Source organism: Danio aesculapii, chromosome 3 (assembly GCF_903798145.1).
Source record: "Danio aesculapii chromosome 3, fDanAes4.1, whole genome shotgun sequence".
Classification (NCBI taxonomy): domain Eukaryota; kingdom Metazoa; phylum Chordata; class Actinopteri; order Cypriniformes; family Danionidae; genus Danio; species Danio aesculapii.
This window is the reverse complement of record NC_079437.1, coordinates 21,349,747-21,375,372: the sequence shown is the minus strand read 5'-3', so window position 1 is coordinate 21,375,372 and position 25,626 is coordinate 21,349,747. Positions and strand designations below refer to the sequence as shown.

The window sequence follows — 25,626 nt, the reverse complement described above, 5'->3', positions numbered from 1 at the left end:
ATATTCCATTTCAGTTGGAAGTACATACTTTCGGTTTACATGGATTTTAGACAGTGTTGCAAACGCTATATATTTAGCGACTTTTCAGACTCCTTGCGACAAATTTTCAAAAAAGCCACTAGCGAAAAATCCAGCGACTTTTTCTGGTGATTTTTACAGACTCTCGTGTGTCCGTACTGTACCGTTCCTACTCTTCTCAATGAGCCACATGTGATTCCGTCAGACCCTCCCTCACCTCAGAGCGCTCACAGGTGGCCCAGTCCACCTGATCAGATCATTCCTCTGCATACTGACGGCAAATATTTTAGCACCGCGAATGTGAGGTATTTCCCTGGTACAATCAAACGATCTGCTTCTCCTTTGTTTTAGATTTAACTTGATTGTTTACTTTTTCTTGTACACAATCACAGAGATTTTAGTGACACCAGTTTCAGAACTTCTGAGTTTATTATGTCTGAGATTTCTACAAATTCACTACACATCTAATGTATTCGAAAATGCTTTTAATTAAATTTAGTGTAAATATAAATACACCTTTATTAACCATAGGCTGTTAAACAACCAGAAACTGCTGGACGTAATGACATCATTAATATGCAAATTGCAGCAAAATGTATTTAGCGACATTTAGCAACTTTTCGAGCAGAGCTTAGTGTCCTTTCATTGAAAATAGTCAGCAACACTGATTTTAAAATTAGCTATTTATTTTTGGAGTTTGACGCTTTATATAAGGAACATTAGCAGTTGTGTTAATTAAGAATAAAAAATTGACTGATGAGTCACCCCAGTGATGCGTAGCCGTGAGCGAGCCCTCTTCCTGAGCAGCTTGGTTCCTGTGCGTTTGCTCTGACCTTTCCCGGCCCTCTCCGAAAGGCCCTCGTTTCCGTCACTCAAACCCGAGGTGACATCAGAAGCGTAGCTGTTCCGAGAGGAAGGACATAAAACACAAGGTGACGTTCCGACATCCTGAATTTCACAGAACTGGACTTAATGGAAAACATTTCTTGTACATTTAACCATTACAGCATAAAGACCGAGTAATTTTACGATAGATCTTTTAATTCACGTTGGGCTAATTGAGTATAATAGAGCTTGTGTACTCATTTGACCATATGCTACCTTTGCTTGGCTACCTTCAGAAATGGACTTCAGAGTAAATTGCTCCCCTGAGCTCAATCATTACCATTAATGGACTAACCTCTAGGCTAAGCATGGTGTGTGTGTGTGTGCATGAGTCACACAAAGACAGGAACTGCTGTCCACTGGAGCACTACAGATATTAAAGGTACACGTGGCTCAGTGTTGGTGGATTGGTGAGTAAGATTACAGCTCTCACAGCTGGGAGCAGATCCACATTGACTTGACATCAAAAAAAAAGCCACAACTACATTTACACTCACACACACAGAAGGAAGTTTTATTTAGAGACGCTACTGTATATGAAGAAATGTTCATGCATTAACTGCTTTTTTAATGCCAGTGTAAGAGATTGCAACTAAAATAATAATAATAAGATTCTGGAGAGGTTTTCCTGGGAAAATAATTCTGTTCTCTCATTCAGTACAGTAACGCAAATGCAAAATACAAGAAAAATAATTTTAGACTACGGTCTCATTATGAAATATCTAGTGTCACATATATTTAGCAATTAAACTATCGTAGCAGTCTAATATTAATCCCCTAGTCTGTCACCTGATGCAGGTGAAGTGCATTGCTTATGCAAAAATATCCACATCATAATGATCACAACAAATACTTTCTTTACTGCTGTTTTCTTAGGGGCCGATCATACCGAAGATGCATTTTACGTTGAGAGGTGTGTTTTTTGAATGATTTACTAACGGCCGCGTTTTTGTTGTTGTGTGCTGTGCACCTGCTGTTGAAAAAAAAAAGTTAATTCTGGGCAGAAAAAGCACACTACGCCAGTCATATCTTCTTCATTCTCCAATCAAATGAAAGCAGAGGCTGGGTTTCCTTTGAGGTGACATCAGTGTTTGTTTTGTCAAGACGACTACTGAGACTTTTAAAGATAGAGGAGAGACTAGTGGTTGCTGTTTTGAGTTATCCGGAGCTGTATGGCTTCACAAATCTTGAATATCGAAATATTATTAAATATTAAATTTATAACAATATCAACACTCTTGCACAATGCACAGCTGATTCAGTTGTTGTCTAGTGACATAAAAAGCGCATCGCACTTCTTTTTTTTTCTTCTCAACAAATTTTTAGAATGGAAAAGTGCATTCGGTGTGATTGGCCCCTTCAACGCTGTCCTTTTCTTGTGTTTAATTTGTTATTGGTAGAAAAGAGAGCAGCAGCTATTTGTTCATCTAAACTTTCATCTCAGGGTTTGTGTGGATAGCGTCTGGATAACCCAGCAAAGATACTTCAAATATTTTACTTCTAAGCAAAAAACAAAAAGATGCGAACTTTGATGCGAGTATATCAGGGCATTGAATTAAATATCTTGTACATCATATGTACTGTATAAATAAATACATAATAAACACTTCATAAAATGATAATTCACAATTAAAATTCTGTCATCATTTAATCCCACAACCCACGCGATCACGGGGAGAACATGCAAACTCTGCACAGAGAGTGTCGAATGGCTCGGCTAGTGTTTGAACCAACAACCCCCTTGCTGTGGGGCAACAGTGCTAGCCGCTGAGCCACCGTGTCACCCGAATTTAGAATAGAGAAGGAGGGAGAAGGGATGTATGGTCCAAAACGAAATATCAAGTTTTGGCTGGATATTTATATTAAATTTAGAATGATCCGATTGGTTAGTTGGTGATTAGTGATAGGGATCAGCTGTAGTCAATCCTATCACGTGCTCCTTTCGAAATTAGTTTGTGAAACTTCTCCTAAAAACAAATAAGATATTTTGAAGAAAGCTGGCAACCTGTAACCATTGACTACCATACAGTACTATTTGTTTTTCCTATTACAGGTGTTGATTGTAACAGGTTTATAGCTGTCTTCAAAATATCTTCCTTTGTGTTCAACAGTAGAAAAAAACTCAAAGGTTTTAACCACTTGTGGCCGAGTAAAAAGTGAGTAAATTTCCATTTTTGGGTGAACTATCGCTTTAATTCTACACTGCCTGTTATAAATAGCTATTTTAAATATATTGCTCCCATAGTAGCTTTTCATAAAATGTGCAGAGCGTTTGAGGTGGACCAATTTGAACAGATATCATCAGTTTAGTGCATAGGGAGAAGTAAACACAGTTCATCAGAACTCAACTCACCTGTCAACAGGAGAGGAAAAACCACTGGCACTTCCTGACTGCGCCTTCTCTGTGTTTTGGAACACAGCAATACTCTGTTGGAGGAGCAATGTCAAAGAAAAACATAACTCAGATGAGGTAAACCTCATTCAAACAAACATTTGATTTTAACCATTTAAACATATTTAGGACATTTCTAGATTGCTGATGCATTATAGTCTCTTTTTTTTAATCAGTCACAAAGATTATGAATTTTTTTTTTTATTTGACTTTGAATTTTTGTTATTTAAATACATATTTAAAAGATTATAATCCTTCAGTATAAATAAAGGAACAGTATTCTAAATATTTATAACATTTCTGCATATTATAACTTTGTAAATATTTTATTCATGCAGTTTCAAAGCTACATTTTCAGCAGCAATTACTTAGAAAATGTTATTTCTGCTGAATTTTTTTTTTAATCTTCAGAATGATCAGAACGCTAAAATGAAAAGCGTTCTTTGGAAATAAAAGCCTTTCATAGCACTATACGTGTATGTACTGTCACTTTTAATCAAACAAAGGACATATTTTTTATAAAAAATAAAAAGTATGATTACACTATTGTAATGTACAATTCAAACTCCTAAAACAGCTGATTAAATAAGAGTATTATTTAATTCTTAGCTCATTAAACTACCAATTAACTGTTTATGAATGTTATTAATAGTTAGTAAGGTAGTAGTTGAGTATTGGCTATTATCAACAATGTAGAACAGGTTTATACTAAACTACTAAACAGTTAATATCTTAATAATAGACAGGTAAAGCCAGTGGTTAATAGGGTGAATTGATACATAAACCAAGGCAGGCCCATAGCCAGGGGGGTTGGGGTGGTTTGAAAGACAAAGTCCAGATTTAGGCCTCTATATGAGCTCATTTGTCCCATTTTTGAGAGTATGCCATCATAAATTGTGAAAATAACCAATAAAAAAGGGCTTTAAGAAGCATAACCATAAAAACAAACAATAAAAGAAGGCTTTTATTAATTAAATGGACAAATTCTGACTGAGGAAATGAGCTGGCCAGTTTGTTATTTGCCTATAGGCTACAGTTTTTAATTTAAAACAAGTTTTAACAGATTCCCAATTTTTTTTTGTTTGTTTTTTTATAATGGATGATAATAAATTAGCATTTAAAATTAAGTATTTATTTATATTTTTAAAAATTTAATCTCATTGCATTACATATAAAACTGTAATGGCGTACAGTTTAAATGTACATTTGTAAATAAACATACATTTTGTAAACATAGTATGGCAAGAACTTTGACAAAAATGTAGCAAGTGTTTTTGTTGCATCAAAAAGAGTGGTAATGATAACCATCAGACAAGCTAATTCAGCACAAATTATTGCTTAAAACGTCACTAAAACGCAGTATTTGAACCTCGAATAACAGCAAATAGGTCCACTTTTTGAGAAAAAAGAACCACCCCTTTTAATAGGCTGGCTACAGGCCGGTAAAGTGTTATCAAAATTGCCACTGACTCCTATCTTTTAATTATTCCATGATTTTAAGCATCCGCTGGTAACCTACCGAGGGGAAGCGGAGTGCTGGGACTGCTGGAGTGGGAGGGACTTCAGTAGGAGGAGCCTCAACAGGTGGAGTTTCCACACGAGGTGCCACACAGGTTAGTGGTGGAGCTGTGGAGGGTTGGTTTGCTAATGGAGCTCGAGCTTCTGAAGGCTCCTGAAGGCCAGAGGAGCTGAGATAACCATCAGTCTCACAGTCAGCTGCCATAACCAGAATTCAGCCAAACAAGAAGAAATTGTTTGTTAATGTGTATTATATCTTTACCGTTAGATTGAATGCATCATGCAGAATAGAAGTATGAATTTCTTTAATAACATCTTACGATATTTAATTTTATAACACAATGCAATATAACTACATTTTACAATAGCCTAATTTAATGTTTTTAAAAACCTCACCGACCATATAAACAGATACAGTACGAAACGGAATCTGTTGATAAACAACCAAGGAGGTCAAATGCTGTTTCAGATCATTCCAGTCTAATTTACAGCCTTAGACTTACATACGCAGACATTGTTTAAAATGCAATTTACCTTTTCTAAATTGGCATGTAAGTTAGTAAACATTCTGTACATGCAAATGGTCCAGTAATAAATGTATGCTGACATGCAGTGTGGCAACTGTTTATCCAATAATGAGTAAATTACATTGGGAAAAGGTCATGAACAACATGTCTGAAGGTGTGGTTACTTATGGATTGCAATTTGTTTATATATAGCGCATATATCAGGAATGGCCATACACCCAAATTGCTTCACAATCATCCACTTGGATGATGCGACGGCAGCCACATGTGGCTCAACAAATTTGTTAATTTGCAACAACAATCCAATCAGCCAGTCAGCTTTGAGGATAAGGTTACAGTTAATATCAAGTTTGACCTTACAGCCAGAGATTGTTCTACATCCTTATTAACCAATAATTTTCCTCTATTTAGAATCAAGTCAGGTTAAGCCAGAATTATGTATTGTAAACAAGAATGTTGTCACAAGGATATTTAAGTAAGATCGTGGCAACACTGCTGATTATTTGCTCATATAAGCATGAGAGTTTGGGTTTCGTTCAGGTGTGTTGTTTTACACATTGGTCTGGCTTCCTTTTGCCAGTCCTTGACCAATAAAACCTGCAATGGAGTCCAGACCTTCTGCCAATAATCTCAAATTCTAGTTATTCAAGACCAGGAATACATTGTGATGTTGAAAAAATGTTGAAAATGATGTGGGGGCTGACTTGTATATGAAAAAGAGTACAAAAACTCACATGTTGCTGATGAGTAGCTGGCATGGCGTATGTTAAAATGCTGCCGTTGGTCTGCATCTGCTGGTTCCTCAGGTTCAGTGGCAAAGCTAGCATTGAAGCCAGAGTCCAGAGATTCATTTGCAGGCAGGGGGGTGGGGCCTGACACTGTGACTGTGGGCGGAGCTTGAGTAGGGGCAGATACAGGCGTCTCTACTGGAGGTCTAAGAGCAGGTGCGCTGGAAACCAAAGAGTCAGTTTCAACACTTGGTTCTGGTTCCTCCTCAATCACCTCCTCTTGACGTCTTATCAGCTCTCCTTCAACATGTCGGCGAAGCTTCTCTCGTTGGCGCTTGATGGTGGTGACGCGGTCTCGAATGGCTTTGGCCACAAGCTTATAGTCGGCCTCGCAGACGAAGCCAAGAACAACCTGCAGCACATGGATTGGGCATTATTTTTGCTCATTTGTTTGGGAGCTGAATGATTAGCGGATATTTGGGACCTCACCATCTCCTGAGCCACCTCCTCTGGGACGTCCTTGTAGAGTTCAAACAGGAACTCAATGGCATTGTTGTCCTTGTATTTGCCATGAAGCTTCTTGGTGTCGTCCATTCGAAGCCATAACTTAAGGCCAGACTTCACCATGTCATCTTCCTCAGCCAGTTCGACATGGACCCCATTATTCTCTTGGAAGAAGGTGTGCTCTAACAGGTCCTGGATGGTGTACCTAAATAAAATAAGGTGACAATTCTAAGATGTAGAAAACCAAAACTCTCTTGTTGTTTTAAAAATGATCTCCCTCCCTGTTAATTTAAACTCTAGAACAGGGGATCCCAAACTCGGTCCTGGAGTTTAGCTCTAACTTGGCTAAACAAACCTGCCTGAAAGCTTGTAGTATGACTTGTATAAGCTGGATTAGCTGATTCAGGTGTGACTAATTAGGGTCAGAGCAAAACAACCCCCCCCCCCACCCCAGGACTAAGTTTGGGCACCCCTGCTCTAGGATATAAGCAAATAGGCAGATAGGCAAGCACTTTGAGGACTTGAGTATGTGAATGAGAGTAATACCATTCATCCACTCATCAACTGGAGTTAATTAAATCAACACTATTAATCATAAGAAAAACCCTGCTGCTGGATGGAGTGAGTCATTACGAGTGGCTATTGACCAAGAGCTTCACATAATGGCCAGGTGACATTAAATGGATCATTTTGCAGTCAGAAATGTGTTATGCTGAATTAATTACACCCTTCTAAGGATATTTTGAGTAGAACAAAAGGATTGAGTGCTTCAGGGGGAGAACAGGTTGGTTGCTAAAAGAAACTTAAATTTAGTGACGTATCTGCAGATATATAAATCATCATTATCTAGAGAGCCGCCAACGGGGATAAGAATGATAACTATAGGGTTTGAAATGAACTTTTCACACACTGGCCAGTTTAGCTATTAAACATTTAAGGTTACCAGCCATTCAGAACTTATCATAGCCAACACGAAAACATCAGAAATACCAGATTACCAAAGTCTCAGACTCCTCTTAAAATTTCAACAGCATTTATTTTCTCCTAAATAAATGTTTTATGGTAAACATGCTGAGGATTAGCAGGCAGTTAAAAAACAATACGTGTAAAAGTTCACTTAATCAATGAAAAAAGTTAAATCAATGGCTTTGAATTGAGGTACTTAAGAAGAACAGGGACACAAGGGAAAAATAAAAAGAGATATTCTATATTAATGTCAGGTTTTGAAGATAATAAACTCAGTGTGTGATGTCCTTTTGGTTTTGCTAATAATTGAGGCTCCACTTAGAGGAGTGTGATTACATGCAAAGTGATGAGCCTAATCCATGATTTTAGTTAGAAGGGAGCATTATCCTTCATTCAAATTATATTTTAATGCGAGATGTGAATTTATATTGTATTTATTTATGGAGTTATATTAGGTCACACTTCTCTAGTAAGAAGACACAGCATACAATGCCATTGTGCATATCCATGAATGAATGTTCTGAAGTGAAACAAACATTTCTTATGCTCAGGTAGAGACCAATGAAGGAGAAGGGAGTATAAAGCAATGAACACTGTTCAGGGACCTGTCTATCAGAACATGGAGCTCATTCAAAAAAATGGTTATCTAAAGGCCGGCTCACACTGTGCGATTCTTTATAATCTAAATGATATGTCAGACTGCACGAACATGGCTCCCATGTAACACTGTAAGATCTCAGCTGTCATAATGTCAGACTAAACGGCAATCACATCGATTGCGTCATCAGATTCTGCACCCCTACAGATCATTTTGAGGGATGTAAACAAACAATGGTCCCAACGTTTTTCCTGTTTTACATTTTTCATTTTTATAGCTTCTGAGAATCCAAAAAGAGTCACATATTGATAAATAATGTTATAATAGCTGTTTTAACATTGAGTTATGATTGAATCGTCTCTTTTTACAGTTATGAAATATGAGGCGCCAGAGTGGATAAAAGTCAAGCAAACGCAGAGAGAGAGAGCAAATGTGCACGTGACAGAGACCGAGTATGCACACTGCGAGAGAGCACGAATGTTCATTCGCTTGACTTTTGTCCACTCCGACGTCTCATAATGAAATAGTTTGATAACAAGCAGGAAATGTTCATGGGCCAAAGACATGACCACATTGAAATGGTCTATTGGTTCATGGATTGATACTCATCACAGCTATTGTAACACTGCAGGAAAGCATCTGAAATCTTCTGACATTGCCAGAACTTCATCGGAGGAAAAATCTGATCACAACTGGCATTAAGCGACTTTCTGTGAACATGTCAAACTAATTTTAGCCTAGGATTTCAGCAATGTTTTAGGATTTCCTAATTTATCATAGATGACAAAATCGTTGCTGAAATCTCACAGTGTGAGCATGGCTTTAGTCAGCTGTCTTACATAAGTGAGACATGCAAAACATGCAGACTGTGAGGCACATGGACTGGGGGAACACTCAACTAATTGTTAAAAACCTTATTGTTAAGTGTTAGCTATTGTTTAAGTGTGCTAAATGTGACAATAGGGTTATTTGCACATGAACTTTTTATTTTAAAGTCAGCTAAAAGTCACTTTTAAGGTCTTATTTCTTTAAAATCAGTGCTCTGCCTGATAGATATATGATATAAAGTTGGTCTCAGACCGGACAAGACGCACTGCATTAAATTCCATTTTTCCCCGCCATGTCTTTAAAATATGAACATTTATTTTACTCCAATGGAGTTTTTTGCGCTAGCCTGTGGTTCCCAAAAACACTAGCTTTTACTTAGTCTTTCATCTCGTTTTACGCTTGAACAACTAAATGAATGCTTATGTCTATTTAACTTATTGTATTTTAACTACATTACAACATCAACGCTGTGAAAGGAACCTAATGAAATTGAAAACAGATATTAATCTTTCACTGGAAGTTTATCGACTGAAAAGCACTAGCTGTACATAAAGCCCATTGTACAAAATAATATGAATGATTACTATAATGAACTAATTAATATATGTATTTTGATTTTACATGATACAGTATGTGCTAGTGAAATTAGTAGAGGGCTGGAATGTGTTAGTATTGCAACCCAAACCAAATCTCCTTTTAACTGCTGACCCAAAGCCCTCTGACTCCACAGGGCGCATGATAAACAACCCAGGGGAAAAAGTGTATGTGTCTGTGACACTGTTGATCCTATAACCATGTGTCAACTGATCAATGCAGGGCGGAACAGAAATATCAACTAGTGCAGCTGGGTTAACAGTGCAGGGCTCTCTGAGGAGTCTGCATGCTATTGTTGAAAAGACAAGAATCTGTGTATTGTTGTTTTAATGTGCACACAGTAAAAAACCCGTCTGGCAGGTGTTAAAACATTATGACGGCTGTTGCCACGCATACATGCCTTTGTGCTCCTTTGGTTAAAGATTTTCCTGTTTGTTGAATGACCTTGTAGACATTATAGTTACCTTTCGTCTTTGTTCATCCGGATGCATCCCTCAATGATCTCTTTCAGCTCGGGGACTTTAACTTTGTAGAAACTGTCTGGCTTCATGCCCTGAGAGAGCGAGAGAGGTTGGGGAAGGAGAAAAGTAGAAAAAAATAAATTTTAGATACTGGAAATGTCACAGGTGTCATTCACTCTGATGGACTGCACTCAACGCTATAATGGAGAACACCATTTTGTGTAGAGAACACTGTAGAGTGGGTTTACTCACACAAAAACATCCACCATTCTTCACAGAAAACCATAAGGCACTATAAGAGATCTCTATGCGTTTTGTGTAAATGTTATACATACTCTGTAAAAGCGATTAGTTACTTTACCTAAAAAGAGAGTAAACTTGTCACCTTGAAAGCGATAAATTGACGTTACTTAAAAAACTGAGAATAGTAAACTCGTTGACTATTAAATTGACTTCATTTGTATAATTATGGTATACAGTTCATTTACTGTATTTAAAAATTGTAAGGCAACAAGTTATTCATTTTTATATTAAGTAAATCAATGAATCGCTTCTTTGCAATGTAATTATATATTAAGAGATTTTTAAACCAGGTCTGAAATCATGGCAACACTTTAGTTTAAGTAACAACTCACACCATTGACTACTGATTTATTATCGACCTATTATTAAGATATTAACTGTTCATTAGCACAATTAGCTAATTAGTAGTTTATTGAGAAAAAACGTGTTAGTTAATGGTTTAGTTAATGGTTTAATAGTTAATAGTGTGAATTAGTATATCGTGTGAACAGTAGTGAACAAAATCACATTACAAAAGTGCAGTACTGTCTAAACTGCGCAAATACTGTAACAAATGTGAATGTGATGTTGTATGTACAGTTGAAGTCAGAATTATTAACGCCTCCTTTTTTTTCTTTTTTTTTTTTAAATATTTTCCAAATGATGTTTAACAGAGCAAGGAAATTTTCACAGTATGTCTGATAATATTTTTTCTTCAGGAGAAAGTCTTATTTGTTTTATTTCAGCCTAAATAAAAGCAGTTTTTAATTATTTTTAATAACCATTTTAGTGTCAAAATTATTAGCCCCTTTAGGCTATTTTTTGATCTACAGATCTAGTCTACAGAACAAACCATCATTATGCAATAACTTGACAAATTACCCTAATCTGCTTAGTTAACCTAATTAACCTAGTTAAGCTTTTAAATGTCACTAAGTTGTATAGAAGTATCTTGAAAAATATCTAGTCAAATATTATTTACTGTCATCATGGCAAAGATAAAATAAATCAGTTATTAGAAATGAGTTATTAAAACTATTATGTTTAGAAATATGCAGAAAAAATCTCTCTGTTCAACAGAAATTGAGGAAAAAAATTAACGGGGCTGATAATTCAGGGGGACTAATAATTCTGACTTCAACTGCATATAGTAAGGGTACTGTATTTACACAGTGTTACATTTCTTGGCACTTAAATGAAGAAGTAACAGGAACTTTTACAGTATTTACAGATGCAATATTTACAGATATTTCACGCAAATTAGAATTTCATAGCAGGTGGATCATATTTTGCCAACATTTGGTCTGCATAGTGTGAACCTGATGTAATAATTGTGATTTAGTGTTAATTTGTGTGCAGAAATTTCAAATGCAAATAATTTGTGGTAGTTTATAATCTACACTCTCAGAAAAAAAGGTACACAGTGGTACAAATAATGTTTCTTGAGGAACAGTTTGGTACCTTTGTGAAATTTGTACCATATATGGTATAGAAAAGACCTCTTATGTTACTGTTCTGTACCTTTTATGGTTCAACTGAAATGAAGCTTTTCACAATTGTTCCCATATAAAAGGTACAAAAGTGTTGAACAACTCCTTTATTACAATATCTATAAAAATAAATATTACTGGAAAGGCAAAGTGATTTATGAATAATTTCCATATTAAAACATGAATAATCATTTAAAAGCATATGCTTAAAGAAACTCATGAAAATTAATAATTAAGTTTTATAATACAAAAATTCAAAACAACTGGTAAAACAAAACTATACAGTGCGTATTGTAAACTAAACATTTAAGGCCTTTTAAATAAATGTTTGGTAAGCATTTTTGACCTTTATGGATCAGATTTGTACCTTTGATGAAGGTATAATATTATATCTGCAGGTTTTAAAAAGCAAAGGTACGTTTTGGTTTCCCATGGTACAAATGTCCTTAAAAAGGTACAAGCTGCAATGGTACAAATTTGTTTCTTTGTCTTAAGATACAATTCTGTCCCATAAAAAGGTACTTCCCCAGTTACAAGGTTTTGTACCTTCTTTGATATAACATTGTACTATTTTTTCTGAGACTGTACAGTGGTCGAGAGAGCTTAATATGCTGCATTTTAAGAAAACACATGCAATTACAAAAAAACACCAGCAAATTAAGAATTAAGATTTTTCAACTACGCAAACAATTATGAAAACGCCTGTATTTTTCATAACACTTACAAATAGACCAGAACACAATGGAAATGCTTCAAGGGGACCCTAAAATGTGACAGACGCTAAAGCGAAATGTTTATTGTGCCGTCACTAGTGCTCAGTGAAGTTTTAAGTGATCTTTGATAGGTGAGTTTTTTTTTTTTGTTTGTTTGTTTGTTTATTTTAACATGTTAATTCCCTTTTCTTTGTATTTTATTAGCCTAAATAACCATATTCTAAATAGCCAGGTCTGTCACGTTTTAGGGTCCTCCTGAAAAAGTCCACTGTGTTCTGTGCTATTTAAAAGTGTTGTGAAAAAATGCAGCGCATTTTCTTAATTTGTTTGCGTTGTGAGGATTTGCAATACATGTGCTGTCAAACCAATGAAGATCTTTCCTTAATTTGCTGGTGTTTTTGTAATTGCTTATGTTTTCTTAAATTGCAGCACATTAAGCTCTCAGGGCTATTGAAATAATCAATAAAAAATTACAAATTACACAGCAGTGGTGCATTAAAATCTCTGTAGTGTGATAAAGTAATTTTATTCTAGATTACATTAGACAGATTATAGGGTAAGAATCCTCTTTTGTTGTCAATATTGTATTGAAGAGTTTGCTCAATAGTATTGAACATGCTCTGTCCAGCAGCGTTCAGCATGTTAAATAAGTCAAATGCTCACTGACCCAAACATCAGACACTGTGATCTTAGTGTGTGACTTTAGCAAAGATCCTAAAGTGCATTCCAATATTACATACATTATATTGCAGCAATGTATATTTGAATCTATTTATTTTGTATTTAATTATTTTATAATGCCATTATGTTTTTAAGCACTGCACAGTAAATGCACATTTGACACACAAGTCTTTAAAATTCCATTGAATTGACTTCTAATGTGCAATTTAAAAAAAATCTAGTAGCTCCATATCACTAACAAGCGGGACATTAATAAAGTGCATATTTGGTCAAAAGAGCACATACGCACAGTAGATTCAGTCCTTCTGGGCTAAACAGACTATATTAACAGTGTTATCTGTTGGGCAGCTAATGACAGGGAACAGACGCCATATTGTGGAAAAACTTTGATCACACAAGACATGCTTTGTTTAACATGATGAGGTTGCCTGTTTACACACTTAACCATTTTTCAAGTCTCAGGAGGTCATTTCAACAATTGGACACTCACAAACATACTTTTGATGACAAAAAGAACACTTTGGATAAGTTTTAATAATTAGATTAAATAAAAACAGAAGAACTAGAAGTTCCTAGAAGAACCATCTGTTTTGCATTTAAATGATAAGAAATCCAATTCTTGAATCCAAGGAAATGCTCATTTCACAGTCCATCTCCTCTGCTAAGTGGAAAAGCAAAATTAAGTAAAGCTTTCATTCAGGAAATGTGAGGCAGCTTAAAGCACATTGAAGAAACAGATGAGGTGAAAACCACAAAATTGCAATGCTGAGGACATTCCCACTTTAGAACCAGCTTATTGAAGGTAAAACTAGCAAACTCAAAGCCATAAACCACTGTTCATCATCACATCATCACTTTAAACAGTGTTCTTGGACTGGAATCCTCATGGAGGAAAGCAATGACGCAACTTTAGTATTCTTCCAGCCAGGCCCGATGCCATACGCGCATTGCGAAAGACAATATGGAGCAGATCCATGCTGCTGTTGGACAGAACATTTTTGTGGCAACAGCAGCGAGCTTAATTCTCAGAGGAGCCCAGAAAACACAGAAAAGAACTTGTTGACGCAGCCAGGGCACTTTGGTATTGCTTGTACAGATAATAGGCCCATTGAAGGTTGTGATGGAAAGCAAAGCAGAAAATACAAAACAGAGGTGCAATTCAGCATAAAGGGGGTGGAGTGGCATGAAGTTCTCACCCCTGAAAATTGCTTCTGTCCGAGACACTGATCTCATAGGCTTTCAGGAGACTGTTGAAAGGGATTAGATGGGTATATGAGAATAATTTATCACTAGTCAAGCGTCTAATGATGACATCAGTCTTTTCAGGAGACCCCTTGAGACCATGAAGCAAAAACCCCAAATGTCCAAGTTTGTTTCACACTCTTGACAACACTTTTTCTCTCCCTTCTGAAAAAACTAAGCATCTCAGATTTCTCGGAGATCTCAAACTCAAAGCATAACATACTGTAACTTGCTGCATAACTACTGTCGTATGATGTGGAGATGTTGGAGAAACTAATTAATCCAACTGTTTACCAAAAACATTGACACTAGTCGGGTTTGTGAATGAAGTGAATCCTTTCAATGTTTGCCAATAAATTCCTAAATGTAAATAAATGAGGTGCATTTGAGATTAAAGCCCCGTTTACACGAATACGTTTTAGTTTTAAAACATGTAAGTTTTGTTACTGTTACACACTCTGTACACACTACCCCAAAGTTTTCAAGCCTAAGAAACTTGAAAACGCTGTTGAAGCCATTTTGTTTGAAAATGCTGCTGCTCCTACACTGAAAAAAGTGTTGCATGCAAAACTGTTGCAAACAATTTATTTGTGTTGAATTTAAACAAACAAATTATATTTAATAATGTTCAACTTAATTTGTTTGTTGAAATTCAGGCCAAATAAATTATTTACAACCACTTAATGTAAAAAAAAATTGTAAATCCATGGAATCATCTTTGAATAATTTTTTTCAGTGTACGTGTGGATGTGGAAAAAAAACAGAGACATCTGAAAACGGAGGCATGGCAGCAGACGTTCGCCTATCTGATTGGGGCTTATTTTCAATATTAAGTAGCCTACACAAAGATCAGACTTGCATCTTTTCCCTGTAAGTTCAGACTCATCAAGTAAATCTTCAAATGCAATGGCAGTGTACTTTTATAACGTCATTCACCCTGGCTACGTTTCACCATCTTAAAAAATAAAATGAAAACATGACAAAGCACTGTCTCTTAGTTTTTATTAACAACTTAAACATAACAGACACCAAAAATGTTAAGGCATCTTGTACATATTCACATGAAGTAATCGTCATCTTTACTGTATAAAAATTTATAACAAAACGGAGCCTAAAAACTGCCTCCTTTCATTTTCATTGAAAAAGATGAAACACTAGGCTCACTGTGTGGTTTTGGCAATATGTGCTTAATGTCAGGCTATATGCACACAATAAAGATTATCAGAGGAAATGCATGGTGAAATAAGAAATAGCCGTCCCTTTTGCTGAATATAATAATCAGTAAACTATAATTTCAACAATTAATAATAATTATGAAAGTATAAAGTATAATAAGTTTATACTACAGTACATAGGAAATAAAGGCAAACAATTGGTAAAACGTGCGGAATCAGTGTTTGTGGTTACATAAATTAATAGGTATCTTAACTTATCTTTGCGCTCAGCCAAAATACGTTACCTGAGATCAAGTACACTAATAGATTGAAAAGACAGACTCGTTAGATATAGGTCTACTACTACTACTATACATCGAGTTTAACAACTACAGAGAGATGAGATCTAGCAGTAATTTCAGGATGGACTGGCTGACATTTGGCTGCTCACACCCGGGCAGGTGTGCTCAGAGCTCCCACTGACTGTCTGAGGCTCAGGCTCAGACCCACTGAGGCAGCTTTCAGCGCATGCCAGAGTGCATGTATGATGTGCATTTTCAGCAGTGTAGTGTGGTCAGAGATCTTTTCAAAAACACTAGGTGAAACGCCAGTGTGGACATGGATCGTTTTCATTCTAAAACCTAAGATAACAGCAGATTATTGTTGTAATTAATGAACAAGGCATCCAAGGACTGATTTGCAACTTTTCAATATCAATGCTTTAATTTTCCTAACAAACTTCAAGTCTAAATGTATGTACTGTTAAAAGCTTTGAGATTTGACTCCATATTAGCTTGCTTATATTGATAGTTGAAATAAAATGCTAATTTAGTATTTATTACCTCTAGGTTATCTCAGATATGCTTCTACATTTTATTAGGTAGAAGACTAAAGAAGATTTTTAGCTGTGACTGTGATCCTTGATGAATCATAAAAGGCAAGTCAACAGCTGTAGGCACTTTAAGAAAAAACAAAAAGCTTCTGACACATTGACGTCTTGTGAAGTAAATTCATTGGACAATTTAAGAAAATGAACATTATTTACAACATTATTACCTTTATTATTACCTTTAATTCCCAGACTTGCATTTTATGAATCACTTAGACAACCGAAAAGCAGCCAGAGACTCTCTAAAAACCACAAGAACTATTTTTTTATAGCTAGTCCACATTCCTTTGAGTCAAAACTAAGCTTCCGACTACCCGCAGTTCTAAACACAAAAGTTTCTGATACCGTTTGTGAATGTTTGCTTTTGGAAAAATTTAACCCCTAGTCAGGCGCATTTAGTCAAGGAGACTAAATAGACTAGTTAAACAATTCAAGTGACAAGCTAGACTAAATACGGACCAGCTGGACCAGCTTAAACCAGGTAAGACCAGCAAACCTTCTCAGCCCTACAGCAACAACATGAATTTAATTTCTACTCTGCACCTTTTTCTCTCTTTTTCTGCTCCCTCACCAATGCCTTAAGAAATGTTCCTTACCTCACATTTACGCAAGAAGCTGAACATTACATTCAGCTAAATGAGTTGCAGCCATTACGTACTTGTGAATTGAAACCAGATTGAATCTCTTTTACATACAAAATCACACGACAATGACAATCCGCTTGTTAAGTGGGACGTCACGAGAAGCGGCTTTCGGGTCCAAGCACTCTATCAAACTGTATAGGGAGACGGTAATAATAAATGTTTACAAAGCGCTGTAATACTTTCGAAAATCAAGATCGCAATATATACAGTTGAAGTCAGAATTATTAGCCCCCCTGAATTATTAGCCGCCCTGTTTATTTTTTCCCCAAATTCTGTTTAAAGGAGAGCAGATTTCTTAAACACAATTCTAAACATAATAGTTTTAATAACTCATTTCTAATAACTGATTTATTTTATATTTGTCATGATGACAGTAAATAATATTTCACTAGATATTTTTCAAGACACTTCTATACAGATTAAAGTGACATTTAAAGGCTTAACTAGGTTAATTAGGTTAACTAGGCGGGTTAGGGTAATTAGGCAAGTTATTGTATAACAATGGTTTGTTCTGTAGACTATCGAAAAAATATATAGCTTAAAGGGGCTAATAATTTTGACCTTAAATGGGTTTTAAAAAATTAAAAACTGCTTTTATTCTAGCCAAAATAAAAACACATAAGACTTTCTCCAGAAGAAAAAATATTATCAGACATACTGTGAAAACTTCCTTGCTCTGTTAAACATAATTTGGGAAACATTTAAAAAAGAAAAAAGAATTTAAAAGGGGGCTAATAATTCTGACTTCAACTGTATGTCCATGCCTAATATCCGATGGCCAGAAAGTTATTGATTTTTTATAAATTGTTAAAATTTTGGTATTCGTGATGCAGCAAGTCCAGAGACTGGTGTGTACACTATAATTTTATATAAAATTCACTTTAATGTATATGACTTAAAAGTGGTCATATACATTTTCTAAATTCAAATGAGATTCAGTCTTGGATCCGGAAACAGTATTCCATGCGTCACCGATATGTCATAACTTAACAAGCGGATATACACACCATGTAAAGTTTCATGAGTGAATCTCCTAAATTACTGTTTAGGGTTTAGATGGAATACTACTAAACGAATACTGGAATACTAGTACAGCGACCAAACACTCAGACCCATTGAGTTGAACTAACCGTTTATCAGCAGAGGCATCGTGTTCTGTTTATGTGTAAGAGCTGTTTCACACACCATGCTCTTGAAAGTGTTGCCTTTCCATTTATTAAAATCAATGCTTTTTAAACATCTTTATGCTTAAGTAATGCACTTTATGAAGTTAATAATGTGGCAGAATCAGGTCAGGTTTTGGTATGTGGCTTATTTATTTAAAAAATGTAAACATTTGGGCATAAGTTTATAAAAGACTTGTTCTTATTAGCATTTTTTCCCTGGCATCAGGTAACTCATATCTGATTTCACATAATGAAAAGAGTCAGATCTGCACTAATTAGTTGTTCAGTTCACTTCTGCAAACACATTTTTTTTTTTTTGTAAATGCAATTGTCAGCCCCTGATTCACTTGGTGATTATGGTTGTCACTCCTTGTAAATTACTAAACTGTTTATTATACATTATTAAGCACTAAAATCTAAACTGCTAACCAAATTCAGCAGTTTGTATATGACTGATATTCGTTTTCCCCAAATGCTTGCAGGATCAAATTATCTGAACTACACTAGAATGTCTTATTTGATAACACTTCGCAATGAAGTTCAATTTGTATCACATTAAAACGATTGTAGCATTAACGATGACATAATTTACCGTAGCCTATTTAATTAGTTTAATTCCATTAATGAGTTAAGTTAATGAAAAACTCTAAGTTACATATAAATACTGCTGTTTAACTGTTCACAATACATTCATGTTAATTTTGAACTTACTGTAAGTAGTTAAAAGTGTATTTCAATTTACATTAACAGGTATTACGATATCACTTTATATTAAGTGGCCTTGATTGCTTGATTGTATTTACTTACAATTAAATTCATTCAATCATTTGGTACAATGCACTTACTGTGTGTACTGTACATACATGTTTCACATTGTATCTGCATGTAACTACATCCGTTTTAAATTTCTGTAATTACATTTATATACACAGTTTACCCATTCCCTACACCTTAACCCAGAGATGCCCAAAGTAGGGCCCGCGGGCCAAAGTTGGCCCATTGTAACCTTTGATTTGGCCCACCATCCCATCTGAGAAAGAGTGAGAAGGATTGAGAGGGTTAGGGCTAATGCCTTTAAAATAGAGCATCATTTCAAATTTGACGTAACCTTCTTTGTTTGTTTGTTTGCTTTATTGGTGAGCTACAAAAAGCAAACTGAAATGAAATGTTTCAATTAAAATGTTGTAAATAAATCAGATTTTTAAAAATGTAAATAATGTCACTTGACGAATAGAAGACTATGCAGACATCAGTGAGCAACTCAAGGCAAAAACTAGTGTAACTCCATTCTGTTGTAAATAAGATTGTTTTTTATTTTTTATTGTAATAAGTTCATTATAAAATAAAATAAAAATTACATTATTAGTATTAGTTAATATAAACCAATGTTTTCTAGTTACTTTTAAATATTAATAAATAAATTAGGAAATTACCCATAGTAAATATATTTATATTTAGCCTACTAGCTTCAATCAAGTCTGATTTTTGGCCCTTCATAAGAAAAAGTTTGGGCATCTCTGCCTTAACCCATTTTTAAACCTACTGTATCCATACCACCAAACCCGTCTCTAACCTTACCCATATCCTTCCTCAATATAATCATACAGTAGGTGTTGTACAATACAATATAAACACAGTAAGTACATTGAGCTGATTTTTTTAATGCAAATACCAAGTATTTAAGGCCACTTAATATATAACGTGTGACAAAAATGAATAATAAATGCTGTTAAAGTCTTTCAAATCAATAATGCATGCTAGTTAATGCCCTAACAAGTGTTAACTAACTGAAAATTGTTGCAAATAAATTTTACCCACTCATTTCATACATTAAAAGTTCACTTATCAGAGTAATTTGGCTGTTAAACATCACATACCTTCATGACAGAACAAAAAATACTTCGATAGATTTAGTGAGCTATTAATAAAACACAAAAATCTGAGCATTATGATTTCCTGCTTCAGACACTGTCAGTACGAAAACAGCAAAGCAGAAATGAAATGACCTTTCTCCAAGGACAACAAACAGATATGCCGACATTTCTGGCTGTCAACAGTACATTCACACTTGTTTGTGAGCCAAACTGTAAGCTTCACAGACAAAATGTGCTGAACTCAAATCACGAATGTACATAAACAAGAACATGCTACCAAACAAACGTGTCCCCTGCCTCCAAATGTAGTAGTTTACATGAAAACGTTCTGTGATTAGGGTTGATTAGCCTGGCAAGATCTTTGTTCATTTCACAGTCATGAGTCATTATAAGGTTTACGCTCAAGCAAAATCAACAAATCAACCTGAATGCTTTTGATTGCACTAAAAAGGTTGGATTTTTTTCTTCTTCTTGCATCTCGGCTAATTGTACACAATCATCTTGCTATAGTGTGGACCTCAAGTATAATGGAAAAGCTTTCATCTCTGCTGGACATTTAACAGGTTGGAAGCATGGGATGAATTGAATGCTAAATGTGCAAAAACAGCAAGGCACTACATTTCTGTAAAAACATTACATGTGGTTTCGTGGTCGTTGTATTTCAACGTCATCGGCTGTCAGAATATTTTGAAAAGATGGTTTAACCCAGATATTCTAATTCTGTATTACTTTTAGCTTCTGTGGAACAAAATTAAGATATTATGCACTAAAATGTCAAACAAAGCAAGTCAGTGTGGTTTCTAAACAACATCTGCTTCCTTTTCATAAGACGAACTAGCTAATTCATGCTTTGAAATAACATCTGCTGTGTTTGTTAACTCATGGTTCAAGCAAAACCTTTTAATCGACTCTTACACTGTGAGAAATCAAATCCGTAACTCAGTGGCCTGTTGCAAGAAGCTAGCTGAACAAACTGTGAGTTAATGAAATAGAATAAAAAAAACATTCTCTGTTTCTACACGACATCTTTAGGAACAGTCATCCAGAAACATGGATTTTCCTACCACTGCTATGCTGATGATACCCAGCTATACCTCTCTTTTCACCCTGATGATCCCTCGGTTCCAGCTCGCATTTCAGCCTGCCTGTCAGACATTTCACACTGGATGAAAGATCATCATCTTCAGCTTAACCTCACGAAAACGGAAATGCTTGAAGTTTCTGCCAACCCGACTCTTCACCATAACTTTTCAATCCAGATGGATGGGGCAACCATTACTGCATCCAAAATGGTAAAAAGCCTTGGAGTAACGATTGATGACCAACTAAACTTCTCTGACCACATTTCTAGAACTGCTCGATCTTGCAGATTCGCACTCTATAACATCAGAAAGGTCCGACCCTTCCTATCTGAACATACAGCTCAACTCATTGTTCAAGCTCTTGTTCTCTCCAAACTGGACTATTGCAACTCTCTACTAGCCGGACTTCCAGCTAATTTTATCAAACCTTTTCAGCTGCTTCAGAACGCAGCAGCACGAGTGGTCTTTGATGAACCCAAAAGAGCACGTCACTCCACTACTCACCCGTTTGCACTTGCTGCCAGTTGCTGCTCGCATCAAATTCAAAGCTCTGATGTTTGCTTACAAAGCGACCTCTGGCTTTTCTCCTTCGTATCTGCTCTCATTTCTGCAGATTTATGTGCCCTCCAGAAACTTGCGTTCTGTGAATGAACGTCGCCTCGTTGTTCCATCCCTAAGAGGGAAGAAATCACTTTCCCGAACTCTCACATTCAATCTGCCCAGTTGGTGGAATGAACTCCCTAACTACATCAGAACAGCAGAGTCACTTGCTGTCTTCAAGAAACGACTAAAAACTAAACTGTTTAGTCTACACTTTCCTTCCTAATCTTAACTGCCTCTCTGGCTATACCACTAACTGTACTCTCTCTCTCTTTCTCAAAAAAAAATAATAATAATAATTTTACTAATGCTTAGCTTTTTAGACTTTACACACCTAAAACTTGTCTATAGCACTTGTTCACTGCTGCTTATAGTTGTGTAAATTGCTTCCTTGTCCTCATTTGTAAGTCGCTTTGGATAAACGTGTCTGCTAAATGACTAAATGTGAACGTAAATGTAAATGTTAACACTGTGTTCAATCCACAGTTTGTGAATAACTCTGATAGTGTTCATCTGAAAGTGTGACATGTGCAGCAACAGCCAATCAGATGAATCATGGAGGGCGTCAGTTTGGTATAGACGTTAATAAGTGATGGTTGGGTTTAGGGTTGGAGTAGGGGTAGATGTTAATTACTGTGACGGTTGGGTTTAGGTTTAGGGAAGGTGTAGACGTTAATAACTGTGATGGTTGGGTTTAGGTTTAGGGAAGGTATAGACGTTAATAACTGATGATTGGGTTTAGGGTTGGGGTAGGTGTAGATGTTAATTACTGATGTACAGCACCATCTTGCCGACAACATAGATTTAACATGTCTCTATAACTTCAAGTTACGCCTCTAACGTAACTACAAGTTACACCCCTAAGGCACCTTCATGTTATGCAGACCCTACTCGTTTGCGCGGCTCTCGTGCCGCCCACACTGGTCACAGCTACCAAGCTGACCAATCACAGGGCTTGCACTATGTGTCATTGCGACGGGTACTGTAGTTAGATTTTTTGAGAGGTGTTTGTTAGCGCCAGTGTTAGCCACGGCAAGGGCTATGTGATCGCGTGACGGCTGTGCAGGAGCATACGCGTGCGCGTGATGCAGAAGTATAAATCAGCCTTAAGACTAACAATTTACACAAGTAAAATAAACATTCATATTTTGATTTAATGTGGATGTTAAAGCGAGTAGATATGGAGGAGTGCTTTTATTGCATCAGAAACTTTGCTTATGGCTGATTGGTTTGGAGAAGTATTGTAGCCAGACAGCATAAGTTACCATTGTAACAAAACCAAACCTAAAAAACTCAGAGTTTGTTGAAACTAAACACTAACTTGCCTGGATGGAAACTAAAATCAGCTTCACGCATCAGGCGTTCAATAATATCTGGATGCATACTTGGATTTGCAAGCTGTGACTGCATATCTCAGAGATGCAATGTCAGACACAATGCACTCAATGGAGCTAGAGACATCACTGTGAGGGGTAGGGGTAGGTGTGGGGTTAGGTGTGGGCATTAAAAGCATTGCATGCAACTCAACTTGCAACTGCACTGAGTCTGCATCCAGACCCCTCTCCAGGCCTCTGGTGCTGTTAGCGCCATACAGCTAATGTGGTAAAGACCACATGTTTCAGTGACATCACTGGCTCCACAAAGACAAACAAACATAATTAACATTGGATCTAGCCCTAATTCTCTCTGAGTGTTTCCCTCTCGTTCTGCACGTCCCTCAATCAACAGTGGATAAACTGGAGGCCATGTACGAAAGAGAAGAACAAATCAGATGAACTTAGCTCAACATACATTCAAAATAATGACATTTCATTAAAGTTTTCTCTGTGTTTATGTGTAGGCAGATGAGGAGACGATGTGCCCACTGTCTATTTATAGAAATTCTCGCAGAGATGTTACACAAGCTTTTTGCCCTCCTAATAACATGCACATTAGTAAGTTTGATACTAACGCCTCCACAACCTCCAGAGAACAGATCTGTCCCCATGGCAATACAGGACCCAGTTTCACGTCGAAGAGAATCTAATTGTATTACATTTAATCAGCTGGATCAGTGACAGCTACAGCATTACATTACTACAACAACTGAGATCCAACACAGAGCAACCTGAAATTGGAAGAACAAAAAAATGTTTATATTTACGTTTATATTGTATTATAAAAGTAAATAGAGAACAGTAAAGATCAAATTTTACAACAAAATTTTGTTGTTTTTGGGGAAAAATAAGATTGTTAGTAAGGGTGTCAAAATTAATGTTTTTTTTTTCTGATGCACTGAGATGCAAATGCAAACAATTCGGTTTTGGTTTAGTAATAATCATAACCGGTTATTCTGTACTGACGTCATTAATCACATATGCGTTACATGGCAGTAGCTTACTATGGCAATGGAGGAGAGTGTGAGTAATTTAAACACTCCAACTACTTAAAAAGCAGATAACTGTACACAATTCACTGCTTATGAGTTTGCTGGACAGTCTTTCACTGACAGGAAAGTACATCGGAACCCAGCTAGAAAAAATGAAAGCTGAAACTCTCTCTCTCTCTCTCTTCCACTCTGTGTGGCCCCTTTGACTTGCTGGCGAGTTCGTGAGGTAACGTTTTATCTCCTCTCTCAGCTGTTACAACAAACATTATTGTTTTAACACCCGAGAGAGGAGATAAAACGGTAAAACTTGTGGATCCAAACAGAGTGTTTGCAGAGTGAGCTTTCTCCACCCCATTGCTGTCTATAATGGATGAGCTGATCGCCGCAGCCGTTTTACATCAGTGTCTGTGTCACTGTTTGGTGAACAGCACCAGAACCGCACTGACCGTTAGAGCCAATTGCAGCCTTCTGTTGAGCACGTGATCAGTCATAGACGTTTAACAACTCGCTCAACAATTCTCAAAAAGCAAGCGGGATAATATTTACATTTGTTTAATTGCTATGAATATTCATGTTGTTCTGAGCATGTACTGTAGTTTTGTTTGAGACATTCAATAAGTGTGTTTTCTTTGAGCAGCTAAAATGAAAGGTAGAGTACATCTTGTATTAAAGAAAAAAATTGTATTACAAATCATTTTAAAATTATAATTATAAATTATGCATTTTAATACAAGAATAATTTTGTTTCTAAGTAAAATATCAAATTGTTTATGGAATCGTCAATGCACCGTGATGCACCAAGATATCAAATTGAACCGAATCGATGGCATGATAATCATAACTGAACCGTAAGACCAGTGTAGGTTCACACCTCTAATTGTATAAATATAAGGATATTGTTGCAAAATAATAATAATAATAATAATAATAATAATAATAAATACTAATAATAATAATAATAACAATCATAATAAATAATAATAGTAATTAAAAAACACTAATAACAATAATAATAATAACAATAATAATAATAACAATAATAATAATAATAATAATAATAATAATAATAATAATAGGCGATGCAGTGGCGCAGTGGGTAGCATGTTCGCCTCATAGCAAGAAGTTTGCTGGTTTGAGCCTCGGCGGAGTCAGTTGGCTTGTGTGTGGAGTTTGCATGTCTCCCCGTGTTAGCGTGGGTTTTCTCTGGGTGCTCCAGTTTCCCCCACAAGTCCAAAGACATGCAACATAGTGTGTCTGTAAACAAATGTGTGGATAGATAAATGGATGTTTCCCAGTGATGGGTTCGGCTGGAAGGGCATCCGCTGCTTAAACATATTCTGGATAAGTGGGCGGTTCATTCTCCTGTGGTGACCTCAGATTAATAAAGGGACTAAACCGAAAAAGAAAATGAATGAATAAATG

General features: G+C 36.1%; 1 protein-coding gene across 1 annotated transcript in view; it reads right to left on the bottom strand.

Annotated features, from left to right (window-relative positions):
- Positions 1-25,626, bottom strand: part of wnk4b (WNK lysine deficient protein kinase 4b) — a 117,715-nt gene that overhangs the window by 29,520 nt on the left and 62,569 nt on the right. Inside the window, exons 5-10 of the mRNA XM_056453365.1 lie at positions 10,023-10,111; positions 6,558-6,777; positions 6,075-6,480; positions 4,815-5,011; positions 3,257-3,330; positions 784-919 (exon numbers count right to left, since the gene is read on the bottom strand). Coding sequence (XP_056309340.1) covers positions 784-919; positions 3,257-3,330; positions 4,815-5,011; positions 6,075-6,480; positions 6,558-6,777; positions 10,023-10,111 — 1,122 coding nt within the window. The remainder of the gene's footprint in view (positions 1-783; positions 920-3,256; positions 3,331-4,814; positions 5,012-6,074; positions 6,481-6,557; positions 6,778-10,022; positions 10,112-25,626) is intronic.